The 23260-nt window shown below is 54.0% G+C and overlaps 1 protein-coding gene across 1 annotated transcript; it reads left to right on the top strand.

Annotated features, from left to right (window-relative positions):
* The first annotated feature begins 9553 nt into the window (after positions 1-9553).
* GUCY2D (guanylate cyclase 2D, retinal) lies at positions 9554-21298 on the top strand. The gene is made up of 18 exons (XM_044250599.1): positions 9554-10283; positions 10379-10683; positions 12815-13166; positions 13508-13592; positions 13836-13938; positions 14331-14432; positions 15711-15791; positions 17225-17431; positions 17512-17668; positions 18146-18295; positions 18862-19010; positions 19505-19668; positions 19757-19949; positions 20139-20313; positions 20593-20691; positions 20790-20884; positions 21002-21087; positions 21205-21298. Exons 1-18 carry the CDS (start codon positions 9554-9556, stop codon positions 21296-21298), a joined length of 3327 nt encoding a protein of 1108 aa, XP_044106534.1.
* Positions 21299-23260: the final 1962 nt, after the last annotated feature.

Here is a 23260-nt window from a genome sequence, read left to right on the forward strand (position 1 = left end):
GGGGGTGGGGTGGGGGTAGACAAAACGGGTGAATATGGTCAAAAGATACAAACTTCCAGATGTAAGAAAAGTAAGTCCCACAGGGGACACCTGGGTGGCTCATTGGTTAAGGGATTGTCTTTGGCTCAGGTCGTGATCTCAGGGTCCTGGGATTGAGTCCCAAATCTTAAAAAATCTTTAAAAAATTTTTTTAAAGGATTTTTCTTTTATTTAAAAATTTTTTAGTACACTTTTTACCCAACGTGGGGCTCGAACTCACAGCCCGGTGACCAAGAATCATGTGCTCTTCCTTCCGACTGAGTCAGCCGGGAGCCCCAGGAAAAAGATGTTTTTGGCAATGTGTGGTGATGGATGTTAACTAAGCTTATCCTGATCACCATTTCACCACATGTGCAGATATAAAATCATTATGTTGTATACCCAAAAGGAATACAATGTTATATGTCAGTTATACATCAGTTCCAAAACACACACTCAAGAGCCAAACCAAACTCATCTAGAGTGAACGAGACAAGTGATTGCCTGTGGCAGGGGCTGGGAAAAGGGCTGACTGCAAGTGGCCACAAAGAGAAACTTTGAGGTGATGAAAATGTTGCATTTCTTTCTTTCTTTTTTAAATTTATTTGAGAGAGAGAGAGAGAGAGCGCAAGCAGGGGAGGGGCACAGGAAGAGGGAGAAGGAGGCTCCCGGCTGAGCAGGAAGCCCCATGTGGGACTCGATCCCAGGACCCTAGGACTATGACCTGAGCCGAAGGCAGAGGCTTTAACCCACTGAACCACCCAGGTGCCCCGGAAGCGAGATATTTTATTTCTATTGCTGTCAAAGTCACACTGTGTGTCTGCCATGGCCCCTACTCCGGGCACGACAGTCCACATGCTGCCCACAAGACACACATGCTTCCTCCCACAAGTGCCCCAGTCCTTGTCCCCTCTCACGGGTGGCATCAACCTGAGGTCTAGGGTTTTCTCATTCAAAGCGGGTCGGGATGCAGAGGAGACTCCGTGGGTGCCATTCAGCCGTCTTCTGCAGCTCTCAGGGTCTCTGTCCTGAATTTAAAAAGAGATTGCTGCCCTGTCAGGTGGGCAAGTGTTCCTGTGGGACCCCAGCACCCTCGTGTTGTCCCAGTGCTCCCTGAACACCCTCTACGCACTGTGGGAAACCCAGGTGGATGAGAAAGACCGAGAATCTGCCAGTGCCAGGTGCGATCTAGACTTTTCCCTGTGGCTGCCCCAGTGCGGCTCCACTACTCGGGGAACTGGGGAAGCCCTCTGCAAAGCCCTTGATCAACACGGGTTGGAATAGCACAGGTCCATGGACTATGAGGATTTTATTTTCCCCTGTTAAATACAGCACAGTACTGAAAATGTATTTTCTCTTCTTTATGTTTTTTTAAGGTTTTATAAGTTTACTTGTCAGAGAGAGAGAGAGAACACAAGTGGGGAAAGGCAGGCACAAACAAGGGGAGGGCAGGCAGAGGGAGAGGGAGAAGCAGGCTCCCCACTGAGCAAGGACCCCCAACGTGGGACTCGATCCCAGGACCCTGGGATCACAACCTGAGCCAAAGCCAGACTCCTAACCAACTGAGTCACCCAGGCGCCCCTTCCTTCTGATTTTCTTAAGTGTACTTTCTTTCCTTTAGCTAACTTTATTGTAAAAACACAGTGCAGGGGCACCTGGGTGGTTCAGTGCGATAAGCCTCTGCCTTCAGCTCAGGTTATGGTCTCAGGGTCCTGGGATCGAGCCCCGCATCAGGCTCTCTGCTCAGCAGAGAGTTTGCTTCCTCCTCTCTCTCTCTCTGCCTACTTGTGATCTCTCTCTCTGTCAAATAAATAAATAAATTTTTTTAAAAAACACAGTACAGAAAACATGTATCATACACAATATGACTTCACTGATGTTTTTGGGAAGACTTCCAGTTGACAACAGGCTCTTGGTTATACTTGGAAGGAGTCACTAGTTGTATGTGATTTCCAACCCCGTGAGGACCGGGTCTCGTACTCACCACGCTGTCCAAGGGTTCAGCTGTCCATTAGGCTTTCACACTACCTGCCTGTATTCTGTGCTAATTCAGAGTTTTAAATATCAGCTGATAAACAGATACTTGGGAGGGGGAGCGGTCAACCCTGGTCCTGCCAGCCAACCTTCCTTTCCGTTTTGACTACATCCTCATTTTGACCATCGGTTATTTTCTCATGGGAACACGGGCATGCCGGGAGCAGAACTTTCACAAGCTTCGTACAACTGAGATGAAGAGGAATGTCTTTCCCTCTCAGATGACGTTCCTTGGATTTAAGGTGGGGAATTTGGTGACTGTGCATTCGGTTGTCAAGGAATCGACACCTGCCCATTGCCAAAGGCATTCTGACACTTGCAACGATTCCAGAAATGCATTACCAGCTAAAATGTCATGTGTTGTTGGGGACTCGACAGCAAACCTGGCTGATGATGCCCTTAGGCTCGTTGGCAAGAGAACCTTCCTGTAGGCTGTGAGCCCAACTCTCTCCCATTAGACCCTATGGGGCCTACCCAAGAGGACAGAGGGTCCCATGTATCTGTTTCCTAGGGCTGCGGTAACAAACACTACGAGCTCGGTGGCTTGAAATAGCGTGTACTTACTCACTTCCAGTTCTGGAAGTCAGAAGTCTGAAAGCACTTTCCCCGGGGCTAGCAGAGCAGGGCTATCTTGCAAGACTTTCTGGAAGCTCTGGAAGATCCCTTCTCTGGCCTTTTCTGGCATCTAGACCTGCATTCTTTGTACTTCTTGGCTCACGGCCCCTTCCTCTGTCTTCAGACTGCAAAACAGCATCTTTCCAGTTGCTACATAACCTTATGTGGCACTCATATATATATATATATATATATATATATATATACACACACACACACACACATATCTTATATAATATGTTTTATTACATATATTATATAGAATTGCATCCTTAAAAATATGTATTTATTTATTTGAGAGAGAGAGAGAGTGTGGGGGGAGCAGAGGGAGAGGGTGAGAATCTTAAGCAGAATCCACACTGAGTTTGGAGCTCCACACAGGGCTCGATCTCACAACCCTGAGCCAAAACCAAGAGTCGGATGCTTAACCACCCAGGTGCCCCTATAATTGCATTCTTCTTTCAAAGTGGATTTTTTAAAAAGATTTTATTTATCTATTTATTTATTTATTTGACACAGAGAGAGATCTCAAGTAGGCAGAGAGGCAGAGGGCCTGCCTCCCTATTGAGCAGAGAGCCCGATCTGGGACTCAATCCCAGGACCCTGAGACCATGACCTGAGTGGAAGGTAGAGGCTTAACCCACTGAGCCACCCAGGTGCCCCTCAACTTGAATTGTTTTTTAAACATCAGACTCCCCCATGTATCATCTGCTACTCTGCGATTCAGACCAAATTGGAGAAAAGGGATAAAAAAGTCCTCTTGCCCCATTTAAACTTTAAAGAATCATGGTTTTCCTTGTCAAGCTGTGGCAATTCCACAAATGAAAACTTCTAATTCCTTTTGTCAACTCCCAATTTCATGACTTTGGTGGTGGGGGTTGGAGGCTGTTGGGTGAGGGATAAAAGTCCCAGTTCTCTCCCTTCCCTGAAGGAGACAAACCAAGACCTTCCAGAGGGGAGCTCTACCTGTGGCCCCGGTTATTTATAGGAGTGGGATTTAAATTTAATTCTGCCCTCTGGTAACTCCCTCCGAGTGGCCGCTTTAAGAGCTGGCCCCACCCTTTAGGCCTGAGGGCTGGGCAGCTTCAGTACCAGACAGACTGAAGGTGAGTTTAGGAGGCAACAGACAATAAAAAATACAAGCTCAGACTGGGTCACTGGAAGGGGGGGGGGTCAGTGTGGTGGCCGCAGTCTGGCCGTGTCACCTTGCCATGAGGACCAGGATGGATTTAAAATATTCTGCCCCTAGAATATAAGATGGTGTGGCCACTCCGGAAACCGGTATGGCATTTCCCCAAAATGTGAAACAGAGAATTACCGTATGACCCATCCATTCCACTTCTGGATATATACTTAAAAGAAAGCAGAGACTCCGACAGATGTGTACACTCATGTTCACAGCAGCGCTGTTCACAAAAGCCAAATGGTAGGAGCCACCCGTGGGTCCACAGGCAGATGAATGCGTGAACAAAATGTCTTATTATAGGGACGCCTGGGTGGCTCAGTCGGTTAAGCGGCTGCCTTCGGCTCAGGTCATGATCCCAGCGTCCTGGGATCGAGTCCCGCATCGGGCTCCTTGCTTGGCAGGGAGTCTGCTTTCCCTCTGCCTCTGCCTGCCACTCTGTCTGCCTGTGCTTGCTCTCGCTTCTCTCTCTATGACAAATAAATAAATAGAATCTTTAAAAAAAGAAAAAAAATGTCTTATTATATACATACAATGGGATATGATTCAGCCTTTAAAAAAAAAAAAAGGGCATCCTGACACCTGCAACAATATGGACGAACCTTGAGGACATCATGCTGAGTGAAATGAGCTGGGCACAAAAGGACAAATACTGTAGGATTCCACATTTACAAGGTACCCAGAGTGGTCAAATTCACAGAGACAGGAAGTGGAATGGTGGTGCCAGGGGGGTGAGAGGAGGGGGAAATGGGGAATTATATTGTTTACTGGGTATGGTGGTGAATTCAGTTTGGGGTGATGAAGTTTTAGGGACAGGTAGTGGTGACAGTGAATGTATTTAACACCATTGAATTGGACACGTAAAAATAGCTAGAATGGTGAATTTCATATTATGCCCATTTTACCACAATTTTTTTTAAAAGTTTCAAAAAGTTAGCTCTTCATTTCAAACTACATTACCTATCACTTCACAGACACCAGGAGAAAATCAGGAGATTAGGGACTGAGCCAAATTAGTCTCTAGGCCTCGGTCTCATCATCCGTGAAATGGAAGTGTTGAACTGAGAATCCATGATTCCAAATCTAGATGTTATGTCAGAAGAGAAGAGCTTTCGGGAAAAAACCCTATGGAAAGTAAGGTGAAAGAGAAAGGAGAGAAGGAAAGAAAGAAAGAAAGAGAGGAAGGAAGAAAGAAATGAATGAATGAATGAATGAATAAGGGAGAAAAAAACAAAGATGCCTGGATTATTGAAATGAACACTGACACCTGCTAGGCTTGGAGAATAGGTCAGGCATCAAATTTTTTTTTACTTAAAATGTATTCAAAATCGCTGAGTATAGTGACCAAGTGTTCACCTCTATGAGATTCTTAAACTCTTCATGCACTGTTGTTTCCCAGTAGAAATTCAAGAGTGTTTTTTGAATGAACGAACAAGTCCTTATTCAAGTCTGTTTGGGCACAAATAAATGATTTTCTTAGGTAGTTCCTGCAAGTGGGTCCTTCCTCTCTACCAAGCATTGCCAAACAGTCCACCAGTTTAAACCTCCTCACCAATATGGAGGGGTTGTGTCTCCCCCTATTCACACCAACATTTGGTATCATCCCACTTAACCCTAACCCTAACCCTAACTGATAGATGTTAAGCATATTTCCTTGTTTTATTTTGCATTTCCTTGATTATTAATAAGGTTGGGCATTTTTCCTTAGGCTTTTCTCATGACTTGCCTGTTCATACCATTTGCCCATTTCCTAGTGGGCTGTTAACTTTTTCATATCATATGTATTTGGGGTAGTAAACATTTCTTAACATTTTGCAGCTATCTTCCTGTCTTTGGCTTATGTTTCCTCTTTGTGATATACTTTTTTGACTAGACAGTTTCAATTTTTAAATTTTAAAAAAGCAATTTGTTTATTTCTTTCTTTCTTTTTTTTAAAAAAGATTTTATTTATTTATTTGACAGACAGAGATCACAAGTAGGCAGAGAGGCAGGCAGAGAGAGAGGAGGAAGCAGGCTCCCTGCTGAGCAGAGAGCCCGATGCGGGCCTCGATCCCAGGACCCTGGGATCATGACCTGAGCCGAAGGCAGAGGTTTTAACCCACTGAGCCACCCAGGCACCCCTATTTCTTTCTTTTTTAGTAATCACTACACCCAACATGGGGCTCAAACTCAGGACCCTGAGAATAGGAGTTGCATGCTCTTCTGACTGAGCCAGATAGACACACCCTGAAATATTAATTTTAAAGATTTATTTATTTAATTTAGAGAAAGGGAGTGAGAAAGAGAGAGAGTGTCTGTAAGCAGGGAGAGGGGCAGAGGGAGAGAGAGAATCTCAAGCAGACTCCCCACTGAACACGGAGCCTGATACAGGGATCAGTCTCACGACCCTGAGATCATAACATGAGCTGAAACCAAGAGTCAGAAGCTTAACTGACTGAGTCACCCAGGTGCCCCCAGACATTTTAATTTTAATGTTTTCAAATGTTTAAGCCTTTTCCTTTATGGTTTGTACTTCACTTGTCTGTTTGGGAAATTCTTTCCTACTCTGAATTGACACAGTTATTCTCTTTTTTACCTAAAAGGGTTTTTTTTTAAAATTAATGTATTTGTTAATATTTTATTAGCATAATTGAAATAATTTGAAAAATGTTGCAAAACTAAATGGTACAAAGAACATTCATATATATACCCTTTACCTAGTCGACCCAATGTTATCACTTTATCCATTTGTTGATACATGTAACATATGAAACATAGCATATATAATACGTATACATATTATATTTTTTCTTGATTATCTGAAGGTATGTGACATACATTATACCTTATTATTACAGCTAAATGCTTTAGGTGCGTATTTCCTAGGAATAGGTATAGTCTCTTACATTTTACTGACCAGTTATCAACCTCATAAATTTACATTGATAAAATACATCTTATTGGGGCACCTGGGTGGCTCAGTGAATTAAAGCCTCTGCCTTCGGCTCAGGTCATGATCCCAGGGTCCTGGGATCGAGGCCCGCATCGGGCTCTCTGCTCAGCAGGGAGCCTGCTTCCTCCTCTCTCTCTGCCTGCCTCTCTGCCTACTTGTGATCTCTGTCTGTCAAATAAATAAATAAAACCTTTAAAGAATAAAAATTAAAAAATACATCTTATCAAATCTCCCACTCATATCTCAATTTTGAGTTGACAGATTTGATATTGACACTCTTCATAGCCTTTTTATAACCCTATAAACTATATAACTGTATAGCCATTTTAGATGATTGTTTTTATAACTTTATTTCATTTTTTTTGGTAATCTCTGCACCCACCATGGGGTTCGAGCTCATGAACCAGAGCTCTACGGTCGCACGCTTTTCCGATGGAGCCAGCTAGTAGCCCCCATAACCTTTTTTGTGTTTTTTTTAAAGATTTTATTTACTTATTTGACAGAGAGAGACACAGGGAGAGAGGGAGCACAAGCAGGGGGAGCAGGAGAGGGAAAAGCAGACTCCACACTGAACAGGGAGCCCAATGCGGGGCTCGATCCCAGGATCCTGGGATCACGACCTGAGCCGAAGGCAGACTGCTTATCGACTGAGCCACCCAGGTGCCCCAGGAGCCCCATAATCTTATAGCAGTTTTAAATGCAGGATCCAAACTAGGAGCAGGTGTCACATTTAATTGTCACGGTCTTTCTGCTTCCTTTAATACAGAACGATTCCTCAAACTTGGTCTTTAGAATACTGATGGTTTTGAAGAATACAGATGTCTATCTGCCCCTCATCAGTTAATTTTGACCTCTGGTCTAAGCATTGCCCAGTCTCTCCACTGTATAAAATGCTTTCTGTTTTTTTGTGCTTCCTTCCAACTGGTTAGCAGTCTGTAGGGAGCTCTTTTTTTTTTTTTTTAAGATTTTGTTTATTTATTTGACAGACGGAGATCACAAGTAGGCAGAGAGGCAGGCAGAGAGAGAGAGGGAAGCAGGCTCCCCACTGAGCAGAGAGCCCGATGTGGGGCTCGATCGCAGGACCCTGAGATCATAACTGAGCTGAAGGCAGAGGCTTAACCCACTGAGCCACCCAGGTGCCCCTGTAGGGAGCTCTTTTAAGACATGCAACCATCCCCCTTCTCGTTACAATTTCCCACTAGTGTTAGCACTCACTGAGGATTCTTGCCTGATACAATCTTTGCCATGATGGCCGAAAAATGATTCTCTGAAATGGTTTTAAGTTTTGATTGTTTGATTTTGTATAGCGTGAGGGATCGTACCCTATCGCTTTACCCTGTCCATATGACCTTTAGTCATATGGCTGACTAATCATCCCCGTTGTGGAATAACTCATTCTCTCCCTGCCCCCAGTAAGAAATGTTCACTTTTTCATGCATCATATTTCCATTTTTGCTGGGTTTGTCCCTGTGTTCTTCCTATTGGTCTACTTGTTTATTCCCACACCAATACTGCATACATGTCTTAATTACTGCAGCTTTGTAATCAGTTTTGATATATGGTCAAGCAAGTCTCCCCTCACATTCTCCTTTAAAACTTGTCTTATTCATCTCTATCATCCAGGCACTATATTAATTATCACAGGTACCTTTCACAACCTTCAGAGAGATTAAGCAACTTTCCCAAAGTCACGAAGCCAGGAAGGAGGAATTTGAACCAAGGTCTGCCCAAGGCTGGAGCTCTCACCATTATTTCTTGGAGTTCTGCCTTCCCAAGGCCCAGAGGCTGTGTTTCTAGGCGTGAAGAAGCGGAAATCAGAGTATTAAGTGTGGGCTGATGAAAGAAGAAAGACAGGAATCAGACTGGTTTGGGTTTGGCCTTATATGGACTTCGCCAGCCAAAGGATGGGGCTTGGACTTGGTGGCCAAGTGTAGAAACAGATGACTGGAGAGAATGAGCCTGAGAGACAGTCCCCCCTCTCCACTCCCCTCCTCCTTCCTCACCCCAGGGAAACTGATCACCCATAGGGACCCATGGGCTCATGTGATTGCTTTCCTGGCAGAACAGGGCAATGCGGCAGCAGCTTGAAAAGGGGGACCTGCAGCTGCTTTCATGCTGGCTGTCGGGCAGGGAGGTTGAGAACCTCAGAGGTTGAGATGGACAGAGGAGAAAGACCTGCTGGTTGCCTGGCGGCTAGGATAGATCCTGCCCGGGGGAGCCCCATCCTCTACCAACTCCACCCTGCCTGATTAAGGGACCCTAATCAGCTTGGGGAGATTAAGGGCTACGGGCAGCTGTTCCCACACCCCCGCCCTGGGCCTGGCTGGCAAAGGAGACCTATGGGAGGGCGTCAGAAGGGGGATCTGCCCTGTGACCCCTCACCCCGGGCCTGGGCCCGAGCCCTGGACTTTCCGGTGAGTGGCAAAGGCCCCTCTACAGGGACTGGCGTGTCCTTTCTGCCCCAGATGGAGCTGAGGAGGGCATGAGCGTGTCTCCACTGACCCCCGATGGCCTGAGGAGGGAGGAGGGGCACGCAAGAGGGGAACAGGCAGCAGGAGAAGCAGGGGGGTTGAAGGGGGGAGGTGCAGGGGGCTTGCAGGCCATGCTCTTGACCCCCAAAGAGTCGTCCGAGCCAGAGGGGGCTGTGGAAGTGGATCCATGTCCCGGGTTAGTTGCGCTTGGAGAAACTGGGGCGTTGCGGACAGGGCCCTAAGAGAGTTCTGGGGGCCTCGCCTGCTCATCCCGCCCCGCTTCTTCTTCAGAAGCCGGCGATGAGCGGAAGCATCCTCCCTCCGGGTGGGCTTCCCAACCCCCTGCTCTGCGCCCCCTCGCGGAGTGCTGTGTCCCCGCCCCGCGTCCCCGGGGCCCTGCCCTGGCCCCGGCCTCGGCTCCTGCTGCTGCTGCTGCTCCTCCCGCCCCCCTCCGCCCTCTCTGCCGTCTTCACAGTGGGGGTGCTCGGCCCCTGGACCTGCGACCCCATCTTCGCCCGCTCCCGCCCGGACCTGGCCGCCCGCCTGGCCGCCGCCCGCCTGAATCGCGACCCGGCCCTGGAAGGCAGCCCCCGCTTCGATGTCGCGCTGCTGCCCGAGCCGTGCCGGACGCCGGGCTCCCTGGGGGCGGTGTCCTCCGCTCTGGGGCGCGTCTCGGGCCTCGTGGGGCCGGTGAACCCCGCAGCCTGCAGGCCGGCGGAGCTCCTAGCCCAAGAGGCGGGGGTGGCGCTGGCACCCTGGGGCTGCCCGGGGGCGCGGGCGGCAGGCACGACGGCCCCCGCCGGGACGCCTGCAGCGGACGCCCTCTACGCTCTCCTCCGCGCCTTCCGCTGGGCGCGCGTGGCCCTGGTCACCGCGCCCCAGGACCTGTGGGTGGAGGCGGGACGCGCTCTGTCCACCGCGCTCAGGGCCCGGGGTCTGCCTGTGGCCCTGGTGACCACCATGGAACCCTCGGACGTGTCTGGAGCCCGGGAGGCCCTGAGGAGGGTCCGGGACGGGCCCAGAGTCAGCGGTAGGCTCTCCTGCAGGGTGCGGGGGTGGGGGAGGCGGTGCGGGCCCACAGGCAGCCGGGCGTGGTGGTGAGCCGGAGTTTCCATCGCTCTGCAGCGGTGATCATGGTGATGCACTCGGTGTTGCTCGGCGGCGAGGAGCAGCGCTGCTTACTGCAGGCTGCAGAAGAGCTGGGCTTGGCCGATGGCTCCCTGGTCTTCCTGCCCTTCGACACTCTCCACTACGCCTTGTCCCCAGGCCCAGAGGCCTTGGCCGTGCTCGCCAACAGCTCACAGCTTCGTAGGGCCCACGATGCGGTGCTCACCCTCACGCGTCGCTGTCCCCTGGGAGGCAGCGTGATGGACAGCCTGCGCAGGGCGCAGGAGCACCAGGAGCTGCCCTCTGACCTCAATCTGGAGCAGGTAGAAGGACCAGGGAGGTGGGAAGAGGGGAGGAGGAGGGGGAAGAGAGCAGGAAATGCAGGAGAGAGGAGAGGAGGATAGAGGCAATGAGGAGAGAAGTTGATAGAGTCAGTCCAATCAGAGGATGGCGTCAGTAGGGAGAAACTAACCAGCAGCCCTACCTGTTCTGAAGTTTCCTGGGGAGTGTAGAGACTGGTCTTGCTTGGGGCATCTTAGTGTACTGGAGTTGCTTCCGGAGTGAGGGCAATGAGACCTCCCCAACCCAGCTCCAAGCAGCAGACCCTAGTGAACTCTACCCTGCAATGTTGGCTGTCTGCTTCAAAGGAAACCCACTTCCAACACAGTCCAGAATCCGCTGCTGGTGTCCTTAAGAGAACAGGGAGAAGGAAGGTTGCAGATCCAATCTCCACACCCTTTTTAAAGGTGTTTCCTCTGGGGCTTCATCTGCTGGTCATAATTTTTTGAAAGCCTTGACCTCTTGTGAGAAGCATAAAGGTCCCTAGAAGGAGCAAGAGCTTCCATGATCATTGAGATCCACAACGTACTCCCGACAAACAACTAATACCCAGGATTCCCTGGGATTCCAGAATCCCAGTTCAGACCTTCTAACTCTATACCATTCATAGAAAGGGGAGGGGGCTGGACACCACTAAGACAGAGGGGGTTTAGATGTCAGTGGGCAGCAAATTAACCACCACGAAGGCCCCACTCAAAGGGTTGAACTTGAGAGACAGCTGTGAGATATTCCCCCACCAATTCCCCTAGTCTCCTCCAAGAGGATTTGGGGTAGACAATGGGAGAAAGGATGGGAAGAGTCAATAAGAAGAGGAGAACAAGTATCAGTTAGGCACCGTGGTGAGATGGGATGGGATGGGATGGAGGGGTGAGTGGAGGAAGCGATGAAAAAAGCATCTTCAGTTCTCCCTAACTTGCACAACCTTCCACCTAGCTCCCTGTGAGACCCCTGGAAGTGACCTCTCACCTTCCTGGCCCCCCCACCCCACATCCAGACATCAAGTCCTGTCACTTTTACTTGGTAAAAGTCATTTGAATCCATCCACTTTCTCCATTCTCATCGTCACTGCCCTGGTTCAGGCCACAGCCCCTCTGACCTACATCTTCAAACAGAATCTTCCGGATGGAATCTGCTTCAGTGCTTACCTGCCCAGGCCCTTCTCCACCCAACGATCAGTTCAAACTTCAGAAACTGGACAAATCTGAGTGTGTCACACCCCTGTTCAGAGCCTCCCAGGGACTTCTCTCGCCTGGGCTAGATGCAGGTCTCTTCAGATGGCTGACCAGGTCTCCTGTCCCTCCCCTCTCCCAGATAATTCTGACTCCCTCCCTGAAGGATGGGAGTCACTTCTTCTGGATGTCTTCTCCTTCTCCCTCCTCCCATTGCTACCTTCATCCATGGCACTGCTTTAGCCTCTGTGTCTGTCTCCCCGCCCAGAGGAGAGATTTCCTTGGGACTGGGACTCTATCTTACCAATATCTCAGTATTGCCTACTGCTTTACACAGTGCCTGGCACTGGAAGAGATGGGAACTAGGAAAAATAAGCTTGATGAAATGGGGTGATAGCGTTGGGGGAAGAAAAGAAGGAAAAATAGAAGATAGAAGCCAACCAAAAGGTAGGAAAGGAGGCTTTTAGGTGAATGAAAGGTAATGATATTAACAACAAAAGCAGGGCAACCAACAGGAAAGGGGAGGGAGGAGCTGTCAATGGTGGAAAGGGGAGGGAGGAGTTGTCAATGGGGAGAAGAGCCTGAGAACCATGGAAAGAGGGAAGGTCAGCTAGGAAGAGGAGAGAGAAGAGAGCCAATGGGGAGAGAGGAAGAGAGAGCCAAAAGGGAGAGGGGAGGAGAGACCCATTGGGGAGAGAGGAGAAGAGAGTCAAGGGGAAGAAAGAGAAAGAGAGAGAGAGAGCCAATGGGGAGAGAGGAGGAGAGAGCCAATGGGGAGAGAGGAGGAGAGAGCACCCCGGGGCACCGGGAAGCTCTCTAACTCGAACCAGGTGTGAACAGTCTATGGGGCTTGAGGACTTGAACGAAGCCGTGAAAAGCTAGGTGGGCCAGTCCGCCCGCCTATGGGCGGTGTCCCCAAGCCCTGAGCCATCCTCTCCTTCCGCAGGTGTCCCCACTCTTCGGTACCATCTACGACGCGGTCTTCCTGCTGGCGGGGGGCGTGGCGCGGGCGCGGGCGGCCGCAGGGGGCGGCTGGGTGTCCGGAGCCGCAGTGGCCCGCCACATGCAGGATACCCGGGTGCCCGGCTTCTGCGGGGCCCTGGGAGGAGGCGAGGAGCCTGCCTTCGTGCTGCTGGACACGGATGCGGCCGGGGACCGGCTCTTCGCCACATACGTGCTGGACCCCACCCGGGGCTCCCTCCGCTCGGCTGGGACCCCGGTGCATTTCCCTAGAGGGGGAGGAGCCCCCGGGCCCGACCCCTCATGCTGGTTCGAGCCACACGTCATCTGCAACGGAGGTGAGGGCGAGCACCCCAGTCCCCACTGGGACAGTCAGCGCTGACCCTCCCCAAAGTGGTGAAAGAGAGTGAACTCTCGTCCTGTGACTCCTTCCAGGTCCTCCTCAGACCCCTGGCTTGTGCAGAACCCGTGTCTTGCCAAGCCCCCATACCTCTGTAGGAGCCTTTCTAGCATTGCCAGAGGCTCGCCTCTGCAGAACCCATGGCCTTTCCCGAGACCTCATTCCAGGCTCCCATCCACCTCTGCTAGAACCTTCAGGATTTGACATGACTGCACCTGGATAGAAAGGGTGCTCCCCCTGGCCACGGGGTCCTCAGCCTCCCTCCTCTCTCCTCTCCAGGAGTGGAGCCCAGCCTCATCTTTATCGGCTTCCTCCTGGTGGTCGGGATGGGGCTGATGGGGGCCTTCCTGGCCCACTATGTGAGGTGAGTAGGGGACGAGCATGGCTCTCCACCTGTCACAGCTGCGTCTGGGCAGCAAGGACAGCAGGCTGGGCCCATCAAGAGCAGACAAAGGGAGGGCTGGGGGAGAGGGGGCGCCCCACGGGGTGGCCCGCCAGAGGGTGTTTGGTTTGGGGGTGGCTGCTTTTCCCAGAGCCGTTATTCCCTGCCAGCCTCCTCTCAGGGCCTTTGGTCCCCTCTGAGCAGATGACATCCTTTCCCTACCAGGCACCGGCTACTTCACATCCAGATGGTCTCTGGTCCCAACAAGATCATCCTGACTCTGGACGATATCACCTTTCTCCACCCGCACGGGGGCAGCACGCGCAAGGTGGGGGAGGCGGGGAGGCAGGGGGATCTTTGGTGGAGAGCCAGCTCTCCAAGTGTCCTTCCCTGCGTTTCTGTCCCCCTGCCTGGGCCAGCCCTCCCCTCTGTCCCCACGCATGAAGGCCTGGCTTCTGGCCTGGCTCCCCATCAGGTCTGAGCTCTGGGGCTGTGCCAGGAGAGTAAGAGCCACTGTCCCGGCTGCTTTCCTGGGGCAGCGTGAGGCTCCGAGAAAACAGACTGTTTGTCTTGTAAACTGTAAAGGGCAGCGCAATTGAGAAGTAATGTCATCATCATCTTCCCTAATAAAGAGTTCTTCTGCTCCCCTCTGTAAAGCCCAGAATTCAGCCTGACCTCAACACGGGACTCTGACCCCTTGCACTGACCTCTGCCCTCCAGGTGGCCCAGGGGAGCCGATCGAGTCTGGCCGCCCGTAGCACATCGGACATCCGCAGTGTCCCCAGCCAGCCCTCGGACAGCTCCAACATTGGCATCTATGAGGTGAGCCTTACCCCAGGCCAGGCCCAGCTCTAGTCCTGGAGTTGTATCGTACCCTGCAAGCCCCCCGGAAGTGGTGATAGAAGCCCAGGAGGGTTTCTGGGAAGAAGTCATGGGTTCCCCAAAGGGGAGCATCTGGGAATCATTCCTGCCCCAGGATTTCGTCTTAACCTTTACCCAGATGAGTCCTCCTCAAAGGCCAATCCCAGTGGCTCAGAGGCTGGAGGCTGACTCGGGGTGGGGGCTGGGGGTACTGGGACAACGCAGCCTAGTGTGTCCACTGAAGCCATCTCCTGTCCTGTTGGGCGCCCCGGGCCCTGTCCCTGTCCACTCAGTGATCCAAGACTTCAGGTTACTCCTTTCTCCCCATGGGCCTCCCCAGAAAGTTTGGGACAGAGGGGCCCCTGGGAAGTGGTCTCATGGTCATAAAAATGACATTTTCAGGGCATGGGCTTGTTCAGTTTGAGGAGTTTCCAGACCGGGCTATCCCCAGCTCAAGACAGACCCACGTCTTGGCCCCAACCCAACATTGCCACCCAGTTCAGCTCAGACGCAGGGACAGCAAGCCTTAGAGGGGGAAAAGAAAGTCACAAAAGGGCGTTAGGATCTTTACTGTGGCTCAGCCAGGCTGCACGTGGTGGGAGGTGGGTAGAATTGTGAATAGAGTCAGAGAGAGCTGGGGGAGCTCAGCTAATCAGGAGGGCAGGATGGAGATTCAGAGTTCCACCCAAGCGACAGGTCACACAGAAAATGAGGGGACTCCTACCGGGTCACCTGAGTCCCCGTGAACCAGCTGGACCAATAGCTGAGGACAGGGCAGCTCAGAGCCTGGAGGGGAACTGCCTGGCCTTCGCTGTTCGACTATAATAAAAAGCCTGATCTTCCCAGACTCCTGACTCCTAGCATGTGCTCTCTCATGGCAATGGAGCATGCCAAGGGCTGTGGTTTCAGTGGCATGTGTGGTGGGGATGGTTTGCTGAGCAAGGCTGTTGGCAGGCACATCTGAGAGGGTGAGGACAGCCGTGCAAGGCGGGGGCTCCCTCCCAGCTAGCCTCGAAGTGGACCCCCAGACCTCAAGCCCCTCATTACTGATGCTCTGTGTCACAGGGAAGATGTGGGCAGGGACCAGAGGAAATGGGGGGCCCTAGGGCTCCTTGCCGTGCAAGGTTTTAAGAAACTAGTTCACACAAGGCAAAAAAAAAAAAAAAAAAAGGAAGGAAGGAAGAAAGAAAGAAAGAAAAACGAGAAAAACTGAGTTCACTACTCCCATCTCTGCTCCAGGGAGACTGGGTTTGGCTGAAGAAATTCCCTGGGGATCAGCACGTTGCTATCCGTCCAGCCACCAAAACAGCCTTCTCCAAGGTGAGAGTGGGCCCATGGTGGGGGGTGCGGGGTGGGGTGGCCATCATTTCCTAACTTCCTTGCCTTCTCTTTGCAGCTGGGTACAGAAGTAGACCCCATTGTGGGAGAGACCAGTAGGTCTTAGTGGAATTGTTACTGCCTCTCTAAAGCAGATTTCCACGCTCCTTCATAAAACTAGCCCTTTCTTTTGGTGTGCTTGTCATGATTGGTCATTGTGTGTTCAGTGTGGGCTTGCCTATTTTTTTAAAGATTTATTTATTTATTTTAGAGAAGGGGGAGGGGCGCAGAGAGAGAGAGAGAGAATCCCAAGCAGACTCCCCCCAGCGGGGCTTGATCCCACGACCCTGAGATCATGACCTGAGCCGAAATCAAGAGTCGGATGCCCCGCCGACTGAGCCACCTGGGTGCCCCTCTGGTGTATTTCTTACCTGCCTCCCTCATTGGTCTGTAAGCTAAGTGAGGGTGCGGACATCATTGCTTCATCTTTGCCTGTTTGGCATCAACACGGTGTCTGGGATGTTAGAGAGACGTAATGAATGTTTGTTGAGGGAATGAAAGAAAGTTAAAAAGGGCTTTCCAGTTTCATCCGGCCACTTGCACAGCATGGCTTAGTGAACACACGCTAAGCGAAGGGGACAGCTGGCAGGCAGCCTGTAGATGGGCTTAGTCTGGCCCTTTGCCCTTACGGCTCCCCTTGCATGATGCAGCCCCGGCCTGGCCTCCTTCCCTGTAGCCTTCACCGGAGCTCTTGGCCACAGCTGCAGAGGGACTTAGGGTCAACCGCTAAGTCACCATTTAATGGCAGGCATCTCAAATGAAAGGAAGCCCCCCACCAGACTGGAGGAAAGTGAGAAAGGACAACTGCCAGTGGCTAGCCCCTATATTTCCAGCTCACCCAGACTGGGGGGGGGGGCGCTGGGCTGTCCTCCTCTGGGACCACAACTTGATTGCTCAGTCCCTTCCTCCCTAACCTGGGGAGGCTGGGAGTCTCAGACATTTCTGACACAGTGACAGAACCAAGCGAGGTGGCCCTGGGACGTGCCCCACACACCCAAGTCTGGTGCTTTCTTTGAAAGCAGGGAGGCTTCTGCCGGGTTTTCTCTACAAGGGTTGTTACGTCAGAAGGGGAGGGCGCTGGCCAAGGGGGGATTCTCCATGGAGTGTTTCCCCCTAAAGCCCAGCAGTTCAAAGTCTTACCGCTAATCCAGGAGAAGGTGCCCGGGTCCTGGTTCCCCAGGCAAGGTTCCCTTTTCAGTCCTAACCTGAAGCTAAAGCCCAGCAGCCTGGGACTCTCGGAAAGAGAGGTGATCTGTGGAAGCCAGCCCCTCTGCACCCCCAGGGACCTTTCCATTCCCCATTCTTATCCCATCTTCTGTGCTGGGACACTCAGAAACAGGCCTGAATAACAGGTCTCCTCCCCACGTTGCTTCCAGCTCCTGGAGCTCCGGCACGAGAACGTGGCCCTCTACCTGGGGCTCTTCCTGGGCACAGGAGCCGGTGGCTCAGCGGCCGCCGGGGAAGGCACGCTGGCTGTGGTCTCGGAGCACTGCACCCGGGGCTCCCTCCACGACCTCCTCGCCCAGAGAGACATCAAGCTGGACTGGATGTTCAAGTCCTCCCTCCTGCTGGACCTCATCAAGGTGTGTGGGGTGCGGGCGTGGCGGGGAGGACGGGGCAGGGAGCCGCCGGGCTGAGGCCGCCTTCCCTCCCATCCCTCCAGGGAATGAGGTATCTGCACCATCGAGGTGTGGCCCACGGGCGACTTAAGTCACGGAACTGCGTGGTGGACGGGAGGTTCGTGCTCAAAGTGACAGACCACGGCCAGGGGCGACTGCTGGAAGCGCAGCGGGTGTTAGCGGAACCTCCCAGCGCCGAGGGTAGGATTCCAGGGCTGTCTCCCGTATGCGGACAGGCACCCCCAGGATTCCCATTATTTCCAGGGTCCCTCCTCCCCGCCCCCCGCCCTCGCATGCTCTCCATTCCACCGCCCCCGGACGTGGCTCCTGTCACGGAGAAGGTCTTGTGACTTTTGAGATGAGAAGGGTGGGCTCCGTGACTAGGGAGGGGCGGGGGGCGGGGCGGGCCGGGGCTTGTGCCTGAAGGACTGAGCCTCGTCTGTGCTCCCACGGGTCTGAAGGGAGGAGCCTATTTGCGAGCACCCTGCTCTCTCTGAGGTCCGCGTTGGCTGGCTGGTAGTTTTTCCTGGGAGGGCAGCTGCAGGTAGCCGGGCCAGACTCAGGCTGGGAGTTCGTGAGTGAGTGCGGGCCTGGCCTTTCTGGTTAGGATGGGGGGGGGTCCGTCCCCAGCGCCCCCAAGGCCTTCCTCATGCCCACGTCCTCTTCCCCGGACCGCAGACCAGCTGTGGACAGCTCCAGAGCTGCTTCGGGACCCGGCCCTGGAGCGCAGGGGAACACTGGCCGGTGACGTCTTCAGCCTGGGCATCATCATGCAGGAGGTCGTGTGTCGCAGCACGCCCTACGCCATGCTGGAACTGACTGCCGAGGGTACGCCGCCCTCATGCGTGGGCCTTTGGGCTAGAAAGGCGGCCTGCTGTGAGGCACAGCCTCGCCTGACCCAGCCTCTTTTTCCGAAAGCCCGAAACTGAGGCGTAATTATGTGGGCCTCCCTTACGTGGGTCTGAAGAGTCAGGACAGTGGACAGCCGAGCACCAGGATGCACAGGGCGGCTGTTAGACACCCAGGCTTCCGTGGTCGCCTCTGTTCTCGTCCTGGCCCCAAGCCTCTCCTCCAGCTGGGGGAACAGGCTCCTCTCTGATTCTTAGGGGCCCCAGGGAGACGGCAGTGTTGGGAGAAGGGCGTGAAGAACGGTTGGATTTGGTTTAGATCCTTGTTCGCCCCAACCTTGATCACCCCAAACCTCCCTCTTGTTACGTGCAACAGTGTTGTGCTCTGCCGCCCCCCAGGATTCAAGGTCCTCCTCTTGCTCCAGCACCCTCCCCTCCCTGCAGCCAAGCTCTGATTTAGAGAACCCCCATGTCGTGCCCCATGTTGGGCTTCGACAGTCAGGCCAGCGTCAGAGGTGGACTCTCCTGGCCCCCTTATGCCTCCAGAAGTGGTGCAGAAGGTGAGGAGTCCCCCTCCGCTGTGCCGGCCCTCTGTGTCAGCGGACCAGGCACCCATAGAGTGCATCCAGCTGATGAAACAGTGCTGGGCTGAGCAGCCAGAACTCCGGCCCTCCTTGGACCGCACCTTCGAGCAGGTCAGGGGCTGGGATCGGGTTAGAGCTGGGCTGGCCCTGTGCCAACAGCCTGGGGAAGCCTCTGGAAGGCAGACGAGCAGGATGTCTGATCTCCAGGCTATCTCCCAGAGGGGTAGTCTGAGGACTGGGGGTAGGCAGGGGCAGAGTTAGAACAGGGGCTGTGGAGGCCTTTGGAAAGGGAGACAGAGCTCTAGGTGGGAGAAATGTTGGGCACAGGATGGCAGAAAGACAACTGGCCTGGGAGTCCAAAGGCTGGGCTGGTTCCAGTGCCTCATCAATCGCTAGCTGACAATAGCTGGCCTCTGGGAACCCCTGTTTCCCTTAGGCCTCCTACTAATGCATGAAAACATAGGGCCTGGCATCCCTTCGGGGGGGGGGGTTGGTTGATGAGTAAAAGATGAAGGGGGAGGGGAGGGTTGCAGGGACCAGGCGCAATCCCGCCGCAGGCAAGGGTCACGGTGGCCCAGGTCCCACCAGCGTCCTCCTGCCACTAGTTCAAAAGCATCAACAAAGGCCGGAAAACCAACATCATCGACTCAATGCTGCGGATGCTGGAGCAGTATTCCAGCAACCTGGAGGACCTGATCCGTGAGCGCACGGAGGAGCTGGAGCTGGAGAAGCAGAAGACAGACCGGCTGCTCACGCAGATGCTGCCGCCGTGGGTGCCCGTGGGAGGGGCGGGGGGTAGTGGGAGAGCAGCCCCTCCGGCGGGCCCCGGCAGTCACCCTGCTGCCCGCCACCCCTAGTTCTGTGGCCGAGGCCCTGAAGATGGGGACACCTGTGGAGCCCGAGTACTTTGAGGAGGTGACACTGTATTTCAGCGACATCGTGGGCTTCACCACCATCTCGGCCATGAGCGAGCCCATCGAGGTGGTGGATCTGCTCAACGACCTCTACACGCTCTTCGACGCCATCATCGGCTCCCACGACGTTTACAAGGTGGGGTGTGAGGCGAGGGCAAGCCTTTCGCAGCGCTTCTGTCCCTTCTGCCAGGCCCCTCCCCCCACCCAGGTTGGAGGCCTCCCCCGGATCCCCGCATTAACCCCCGTTGAGGTCCCCTGCCAAGGGACAATGGCTTTGTGGGGAGAGGCGCACTCAGAGCTGAAGCCGCACAACCCGTTCGCTCAGGTGGAGACAATTGGGGACGCCTACATGGTGGCCTCAGGGCTGCCCCAGCGGAACGGGCAGCGGCACGCAGCCGAGATTGCCAACATGGCTCTTGACATCCTCAGCGCTGTGGGATCCTTCCGAATGCGCCACATGCCCGAAGTGCCCGTTCGCATCCGCATCGGCCTGCACTCAGGTAACTCCCGGGCCCTCAGGCTCATCTTCTGCGGGCGGCTCCGCAGTCCCGAGACAGGACGCCCGCTTGCAGAGTGCGGGGTGGCGGGGGGTGGGGGGGGTGGCCATTTGTCTTGAAGCCACCTTCGATACCCCATTGAGACCGAGAGGTACCCTGAGAGTGTTGCCTTGGGGAGCTGGTGGAGATGGGGTGCCAGCGTCCCCCGAGGTGCTAGGTCCCCCCCCACAACGCCCCAGCCACAGTCCAGACTCCGGCCACCCACCCTGCGCGTCTCTGCAGGCCCGTGCGTGGCGGGCGTGGTGGGCCTCACCATGCCGCGGTACTGCCTGTTTGGGGACACGGTCAACACCGCCTCGCGCATGGAGTCCACAGGCCTGCGTGAGTGGGGCGACTCACGGAGCATTGGGAGAATGGCTGGGCGGGGGAGGGGCCGGGGGAAGGGAGTCCCGAAATCCCCTCCTCTCCTGTCATCCCAGCTTATCGTATCCACGTGAACATGAGCACTGTGCGCATTCTTCGCGCTCTGGACCAGGGCTTCCAGACCGAGGTGCGAGGCCGCACGGAGCTGAAGGTGAGGCTAAGCCCCGCCCTGTCCTGCGCCCAGGCCGGTCTGAGGCCACTCAGACCTCGAGATCCACGCGATCCCCACCCAGCCGCCTAAGTGCTCCCCTCCCACGTGTTTCCCCAGGGCAAGGGCGCTGAAGACACGTACTGGCTGGTGGGCAGACAGGGCTTCAACAAGCCCATCCCAAAACCGCCCGACCTGCAGCCTGGGTGAGGAGCCAGCCTCCCGGCCCCTTCACAGCTTCTCCCTTCTCCCAGTCTCCTACCTGGTGCCTGACCATGCCTTCCTGCTCGCCTTCCCTGAAGCTGCCGCCCTCTCTCCGGCAGGGCAAGCAATCACGGCATCAGTCTGCAGGAGATCCCCCTCGAGCGGCGCCAGAAGCTGGAGAAGGCCAGACCAGGCCAGTTCTCCGGAAAATGATGCCTAGTGGGCACAGGTGCTAGCCCTCTACTCCCAGACGCTAGTCTCCGCTCAGACTCTGGGGTGGGGGGTGGGGGCTACCCACCTCTGGGAGATGCTTTTGGGGAAACAGGCACCTCTTCCTCAGCCTTAGGGCCTAGCCCCTGCCTGCTGAACTTCTCAACCAAAACAGGTGTACCCATTGCTATCTGAGTGAGCTCTGGTTTATTCCTAAACCCAGAGATTTTCCCTGAGAGGGAAGCACCAGCTGCAAGGATTCTAGCTCAGTAGGTCTGGAGTGGCCCAGGAATCCAGACTTGAGAACCCCTGTACACATGACCTGAGACCTCTTCTCTGATCCCCCACTGCATTAACCAGGCCTCCCTGCCTGGCTGCACAGGCTGTGCACTGCACAAGAGACAAAACTCTAGGGAGCACCATTCAGCAGAAGACAAGATGAATGTTGTCTCTAGAGGTCTGTTAAGGCAAAAGCCCTGCCCTCTACCTTCCTTGAAGAAGCTTTGATCCATGACCCTCCCCTTCCTAGGTGAACCCCCATGACGCCTTTCCATGATTTCCCTCTGAGACACTCCTCTTTCTTTTAGGAGTATTCTGGACGGTTCTTTTCCTGAAAGTTGCTGCTATAGGTGACCAAAACTCTGGCTAATACCAGTGGCTTCTAGCCAGCTCTGCCTCAAAGGATCCTGGGCCTTCACAGGAGCTGGTTGCAAACCCGCTGTGTGACCTCAGGAAAGTCTCATGTACTCTCTGAGCTTGGGTTCCCCCTCCATGGTGAAATAAGAAGTGGCCTGGGTGGCTTCCGCACTGCCCTGCTCTGACAGCTAAGCATCAGCATCCTTGGTCTGGGGATATGGGGATGACACAGGGATGCATGTCACTGGGCTTGTGGCCTCCAGCCCCAGTGCCTCTGAGCCCATCAGGAGAGGGTGGGGTGGGGCTTCTCCACTTTCCTGGGCCTCCTGAGGCCCCAGGAAAGAGGGTGTGGGATAGGTCCTGTTCCTCCAGAGCAGGGTTGTCTCGTGGCCAGAGATCAGCCTCTGTCTGGCTTCCACATCCTTCCCTTCATCCGTCTCCACCCTCCACCCCACCCCCACCTGTCAGAAACCAGCTCCTCCCGCGGGCACAACCATGACCGGCCCAAGTGCAGAGAAAAGCTGGCTTTAAGGCTTTGGGGGAAAAGAAACAGGCTGCACCAAACCTTTACTATAGACACCCTAGGAATCATAGTATTCCCTGCTTACGTGGGCACCACTGAGTGGGCGGGTGGGACAGACCATCCTATCCTCTCTGCTTAGATCTTTCCAACAAGTACCAACAACCACCCCTCCCCACTGGTCCCACTGAAGCTGCTTTTGCAGAACCGTGATGTCCCGGAGCCTGGGCGGGGGCCCCGTTCACTCCAGGTGTCCTTCCGCTGCTGCAGGAAGTCCTGGCAGGCGTAGCGGCAGCGCCCAGAAGGCCACTGTAGGTAGTGAGCGTCCGGTCCCCGGAGGTCTGCAAGCAGCAACATCAGGGGCCAGAGACACAGCAGTCAGGGAGAACGAGGAGGTGGAAGGACTGATGTAATCCTCGGGGAGACAAAGCGCGGTTGGCAGGAGCGTAGCAGTGACCCCAACCTTGGGACTTGCTAGAAAGGCAAGTTCTCCCTTTAAATGGTCCCCGCCTCTTCCCCCGAGGCTCCAAGACTCCAAGATCTTCTGAACGCCCTTCCTTGCCGTCTGTTGCCTGCGGGCATGGGAGCTCCTGGAGGTGGTTTGCCCGCCTTGCGAAATCCAATCTGAAATCCAAATCCTCAAGCTCCCAGTCCTCCCCCTGGTCCTGAAGGTTGAGAACCACTGTTAGGAAATATAAACTCCAGCCCGTGTAGCTTCTGGTTACGTGAGGTGCCACTAGAGTGAGTAACGTAGCGCAATTGAAAAAACACGTTTAAAGGAAGTTTGGAGATGATGACTTAAAGTTGTT

This window comes from Neovison vison, chromosome 5 (genome assembly GCF_020171115.1).
Source record: "Neovison vison isolate M4711 chromosome 5, ASM_NN_V1, whole genome shotgun sequence".
In the NCBI taxonomy this organism is placed as follows: Eukaryota; Metazoa; Chordata; class Mammalia; order Carnivora; family Mustelidae; genus Neogale; species Neogale vison.

What these genes read in the sequence shown, in the direction of transcription:
- GUCY2D (XM_044250599.1), top strand. Translation starts at nt 9,554, where the DNA reads ATGAGCGGAAGCATCCTCCCTCCGGGTGGGCTTCCCAACCCCCTGCTC. An exon ending in CCGCATCGGCCTGCACTCAG is followed by an intron (nt 20,314 to 20,592) that starts GTAACTCCCGGG and finishes GCGTCTCTGCAG; the next exon opens with GCCCGTGCGTGGCGGGCGTG. An exon ending in CCGCCCGACCTGCAGCCTGG is followed by an intron (nt 21,088 to 21,204) that starts GTGAGGAGCCAG and finishes TCTCTCCGGCAG; the next exon opens with GGCAAGCAATCACGGCATCA.